We start from the raw sequence: 6,291 nt of genomic DNA, 5'->3' as shown, positions 1-6,291 counted from the left end.
TGTCTCAAAAGGCAGCTTTATAAATGTGTTTTATACAGGGATATCTAGAGAAGGGCATACGAAGGCTCGCAGCGATTGCCTTATTCTCATGACACTTCCAGGGCGGTAGTTTCTGGTTTGTAGCACGTTAAAAATGCGGTTCTTTTTGGAATTGCAGAAAGTTTTGTAGTGCAGCTGGTACAATGAGCTACAGAAGACGGTTAGCAAATGTCACGTAGAGCATATTTAAAGAATACTTGTTTACAAAGACAGTTGAAAAGTTACCAGTAAGCTGTTTTTTTTAACAAAGGCTTTGCAGTTTAGTGTGAAACTTCGAAATGTTAAAGAAAGATGCAAATTGTTTCTAGTAGGGGGAGACCGGGGAAAGTTGTGCAAGTCCCCGTTTGAAAGGAAACAAAGAGCGTAATGAATCCTTAACGCCATTATTATATTTTACCTATAGGGAGACCGGGGCTAAAAGTAACAGGGGTAAGTTGTAACACTATCATTTTCTCTCCAACTAAACAGAAAAATATATTTCTTTATTGCGCCCTCTATCAAGTGTATTGTAGCTAAGTTACAGAGAAACCCTCGTTTCAATATCTCTCCGTACAGTTGAGTTATAACGAAAAGCATTTTTTGCCTACTGAAAGTAAAATTTTAGAAAAATAAACTTGTAGCCTAGTTACTACGACAAGAAAAAGTAAGCTAGAGAGCTGGTCTTTTTTTTTAATATAGCCTAACCATTTACTTAGGTATTAAAAAAATTAAAGTTGACCAAAAATATGTGGCATTTTATTGGTGAAATATCGAACAGTTTATGGCTAACCGGTATTGGGGCAAGATGTAACAAGAGCTGTGTTATGTTCTTTGGCAGTAAATGAACTAGATTATTTGGTAACTGTTACAATTATGCGTAATTATAAAAGAAAAAGTGAACGTGGGAAGATTCCACCTGCTGTATTAAAACGTGCTGCTGAGGAAGCCATCACTGGAAATGAGTCTATTCGAAAAATTGCCAAAGATTACAACATATGCCATGTGACTTTGTACAGACTGGTTAAGAAAGTTAAAGGTAAATTTAACTAGCCTACCTAAGATAGCTTACTGATTGTAAGGAAAAACATTGAACACCTGTAGGCTGTAGGCCTATGTCTTTTCTATTTAATTGTTGGCTAAATTAGGCTAGTCAGCCTGTTTTGAAGATTACAAAGTGATGATGTAAGCATACCATCTCATGTCATAAATAGCCTAGCTGGTTGTCACACTGAACTTACAGAACAACAGTTGAGAAAAGATTTGTTGCTATACGGTGTCATTTTAGGCTTTGCTTGTTTTATTATGAGTTTAAATGTCAGTAAAACAAACTAGGCTATAGCCTACAAGCTAGCTTATGTTAAACTATATTCTTTTTTATAGCAAGTGCATGAAGTTAGGCAATGCTTGGAGGATCAAGCCGTTGGATACACAAAGCATAGACAAGTGTTTTCTGATGAACAAGAAGAAATAATTGCAGATCAAATTAAACTTATGAGTGATATATATTTTGGCCTAGCTCCTTCTGATATTAAGATGTTGGCTTACAAGTGTGCTGTCACTTGTGATATTGCAATACCATCATCTTGGAGCAAAAATAAAAAAGCTGGTGTGGATTGGTTTTCAGAATTCTTGAAAAGACGCTCCGAATTGTCAATTCGATCTGCTGAAGCAACTAGCTTAGCAAGGGCAACAAGCTTTAATAAACACAATGTTCAGTTGTATTTCAACAAACTTGGTGAAGTTTTGAATCGTTACAAATTTAAAGCCTTTGACATTTGGAATTTGGATGAGACAGGGGTCACAACTGTGCAAAAGCCTCGTAAAGTTGTGGCTCGAAAAGGCAGCAGACAAGTTGGTGCTATTACTTTAAGGGAAAGGGGAGAATTGGTGACTGTTTGTCAAGCAGTTAATGCCACCGGCAGTAATGTGCCGCCAATATTGATTTTTCCTAGAAAAATTTATAGAGACTGGTTTATGTGGTTCGTGGGGGACCACTTGGCTGCATTGGTATAGCAAAGGGTTCAGGATGGATGCAGGAAGCTCAATTCTTGGAGTTTATGCATCACTTTATTAAGCATGTGCGACCCAGGAAAGAAGCCCCTGTTTTGCTACTGCTAGACAACTATTCTGCACATTTGTCAATTTCTGCAATGAACTTAGCCAAAGAAAATGGGGTTGTGTTTCTGTCGTTTCCTCCGCACACTACCCATAAACTCCAGCCTCTGGATGTTTCAGTTTATGGGCCTCTTAAGAAATATCTTGCTAGTGCACAGGATAATTGGATAAAAAATCATCCGGGTGAAGTTGTAGCGATTCATTATGTTGAAATAATGAATCGCTACAAAGTAATGTCAATTTATCATCTGTCAGCCATTCTTAATGAAGCTCTACCAAGAGCCAACACCCCGATCAATATCATGAATGGGTTTAAGAAAACTGGCATTATGCCTTTTAATCCAAATATCTTTGAAGATCATGAGTTTGCTCCTGCTTCTGTTACTGATGACCCTATCCATGGCAATCCTGCCCCTGCTCTACCTATCATCACAGATGAAAATACTTCCACTGAGATAACAAGTCATGAACAATCCTGTATCACTCCAAGTGAGGATGTTTCTACTGATCAATTTTCAGTTGCAACACCTTCTACTTCTCTTCGTTCAAGTGAAACACCAAGTCCTTCTGTTTCTTTGAGTGCTGGTTCAACAGTGTTTTCTCCTATCAAAGTATTGGGAGGATTGCCTATAAGGCTGCACCTAGAAAAGTTGGGGCAAAGAAACGCAAAACTAAGCAGTCTGCAATCTTGACAGACACACCAGAAAAAGAGAAGCTTGAAGAAGAGCAACATGCTTCCAAATCCAAGCACACAATGAAGCGAAAGCTTACTTTTGAAAAGAAAAAGAAACAAGGCTGCTCGAAGAAAACCGAATGGTATTGTTTGGTGTGCTCCGAACCGTATTCGAATAGTAGACCGGGAGAAAACTGGGTCAGGTGTGAAAAGTGCCATGGTTGGTCGCATTCTCAATGTACCGAGGGATTGTCAAAGTATTATTGTCACCTTTGTGAGGAGTAAAGGAAAAATGTGAATTTTTGAAACGCCTATTATATTGTGTGCAGTTTTGCTTCAGTGTGTAGGGCAAAGTGGGGCGTGTTGTCACAGGGGCGTGTTGTCACAGCACGATTTCCATGTGATAACCCAAGCGTACAACCACGAGTTTTCAATGGAAGGCATAGTTTTCAGTTCTCTTTCCTACAAGCAGTGAAGATTAATAAATTTGTCACCACAGCAGAAATTATGAGGAGTGCCATTGAATTTTGGGCAAAATCAGGTTTTATAACTAAACTAAAAATGGTCTGGAAAACTAAGGTATGATCATAACTGATCAGAAAAGATATCATTCGTTAGCTTTAAGCCTGCTCTTTTCATCATACCAAACAGATAAGACATGCAAGTAGAGATGTACACATGGTTGTTGAAACCACCTGATTTCATACCACGGGGCGTGTTGTCACAGCTGTGACTACACGCCCCGAGGTGTGCATTTTTAATATTAAGAAACATAAAAAATTATTTGTGCTTATACAACGAGGTAATATGCGTATTTGTTAAAATACAACGCTTTTTTAGGAAATAAAAATTAATATTAGATAATGATACACACATATATTCGATAGTGACACATAATTCTCAAGATGACATTTTTATTGTTTTTGATAATGGGCATAAAATTTTTACCAATATGTTGTAAATTAAATTTTTTTGCATTTCGCATATTTTTTATTCGTTCAGCCTGTATTAAAACCATTTTTTGTTGGTTTCTGTCATATTTTAGTCATAAAGCATGTGCAGAAATTTTGTGACAACACGCCCCATGCTCTGTGACAACACGCCCCGGGGTGGGGCGTGTTGTCACAGTCCATTCACTTGCATTAAACATGCATTTATGTAAAAACGAAATAATCCAGAAAAACTTTAACTGTAGCTAAAAGAAGCCGAATGATACCTCTTTCAATTGCACTATCTAGCATTTCGATACCATTGGTACAGAACGAGATATATGCTAATTTGTAAAAATTGTGACAACACGCCCCACTTTGCCCTTCCTTCTGGTGAACATTTTCTGACCTTGAAGAGTGAATAAACCTTTCTTGAGAAAAAGTGAATGTTCAGTAAAGTGCTTGCTATTTATTAGCAGCAAAAATATTCTGTTACAATTAACTTGCCCCTGCCTGTGTTACAACTTGCCCCCAGATCCGGGGCAAGTTGTAACGCCCGATTGAAGTTTTTCTAGGGCAATTTTCTCAAAATCCTTAATACATATCACAGGGCTTTAGGTGGAATGATATGCGTAAATAGTTTACCTATACAACTAATCTCCAAAAAATTCGCTCAAACATGTTTTTACAGACATACAATAAATAATTCAAAAAATGTTACAACTAGCCCCGGTCTCCCCTAATGCCTTTGAAGCACGTGAATTGCAGTTATCAGTTTTTTGGGCAGGTTAGGCTTGATCAACGATATAAGGTGTTTAGGTCTCAGAATCTAAATTCGGATGCAAACGAAATTTTGATTTTTTGGATGCACAATAGAACTAGTCAAACTTTAGCAGCAGGGGTCAGTATAGACATGTGATGTAGCCTAGTTGTATTTTCGCAGGTAAATTTTTTTTGTAGATATGTTAGTTTTCTTGAAATTTTTTGTTCTTTAAAAAAAGTGTGAATGGGGCAAGTTGTGCAATTGATAACGGGGCAAGTTGTGCAACTGTAATATGGTCGTAATATGTTGCTCAACTTGCCCCTGGCACTAATGTTGCTCAACTTACCCCATGGTGCTACACAGCTTGCCCACCGTGGTGTTGCACAACTTGCCCCGGAAAATAATCCGGGGCAAGTTGCGCAATCGTTACTTAAACTTGAATACAGTGCAAAAGAATAAATAAAACCAACCAGTTTTTGTCTTAAAACTTGGCTTATTAGCATGTTTTTGAAATGCAATACTTGAATCTTCGAAAACGTTAGTAAAATAAAAAAAAATTAGATTTAAAAAAAAACCTGCTCAACTTGTCCCGGTCTCCCCTAAATGTTGTCAAGCAAGTGGAAACTCGATTGCCAGCTAACAAAGAAGTTTTCTCTGGATTGTCTTTGCCAAAGCCACACACAGTTTTGTCACATCTTTACCGGCCATCTTTCCATCAACTTTTAATGCAGCATTTACTTGGTGATAGCAATGAAGATGAAGTAGAAGAGCAATATCAAAAAAATTCTTCTCCAGTCTTGGGCTGAAGAGGATATATTTGAAGACAATACTATTCAACATGATGCCATAAAGTTTTGGGCTGGTGTTTCTGATTTCATGGACAGCAGTGGCTACTTGCTACCATTTATATTAAAATCTGGCAAAATTTATATTAAAATCTGGCAAGATTAAAATCTGGCAAGATATGCTTTAAGCTTCCTAACTGCACCAGTGTCTAATGCATTTGTTGAGCGCATTTTTTCTCATGTTAACGCCATCAAAGCAGACACAAGAAGTAGAATGGGCATAAAAATGCTTGAAGTAATAACAAGAGTGCGAACGACTTTGATGGCTAATGATAGGCTACCTGCTGCAAAGATTTTCTGTAACAGAACAAATGTTGAGGAAATGTAATTCTGAAATGTATCACACATTACGTGAATAAATTTGTGTTCTTTTTGAAGTTAATTAAAATTTGTAGTTGGTGCAGTTTACACAATTTTTTGATAGGTGTAACTATTTCGTTTCAATTTTCAATATTTTTGTCTAATTTTGACCTTGTATTCTTGCTATTTGTTGAATTCTTGATAGTTGTAAATATTTTGTTTGAATTTTCAATTGTTTTTATCTAATTTTGACCTTGAATTCTTGCGTTTCTAATTAGGCATATTTTTCAGAAAAATTTAGCATGTCGACGGTCGAAAACAAGACAGTCGAAAATGACATTTTGAGAAATTCCCTTTTTTGCATTTTCAAAACCTATGCACTTACGGCTATTTACTACTATTTAACTACCATAGTTACAGATATTAATGCTCAAAGTAAAAGCATTAACGGAATTTAAAAAATAAAAAAATAATTGTTTTTTTGGCCTTTTACTCCAAAGTGTAAAAATCCACTTACGACTTTTTGTTTTCGACCGTCGATACTTAGGGCTTTAAAATCTGGCAATCCTTCTTGATACAGTCACACGCGCACACCCATAGATCCACCTCCTCCAACAACGAATCAAAACGTGGCAACTGGCAAGTTTA

General features: G+C 36.9%; 1 protein-coding gene across 1 annotated transcript; it reads left to right on the top strand.

Annotated features, from left to right (window-relative positions):
• Window positions 1–891: 891 nt before the first annotated feature.
• LOC145771007 (uncharacterized) lies at window positions 892–2,825 on the top strand. Its single transcript, XM_082582747.1, has 3 exons — window positions 892–1,038; window positions 1,399–1,869; window positions 1,983–2,825. Exons 1-3 carry the CDS (start codon window positions 892–894, stop codon window positions 2,823–2,825), a joined length of 1,461 nt encoding a protein of 486 aa, XP_082438873.1.
• The last annotated feature ends 3,466 nt before the right edge of the window (window positions 2,826–6,291 follow it).

Source organism: Aplidium turbinatum, chromosome 5 (assembly GCF_918807975.1).
Source record: "Aplidium turbinatum chromosome 5, kaAplTurb1.1, whole genome shotgun sequence".
Classification (NCBI taxonomy): Eukaryota; Metazoa; Chordata; class Ascidiacea; order Aplousobranchia; family Polyclinidae; genus Aplidium; species Aplidium turbinatum.
This window is presented reverse-complemented; position numbering and strand designations above follow the sequence as displayed.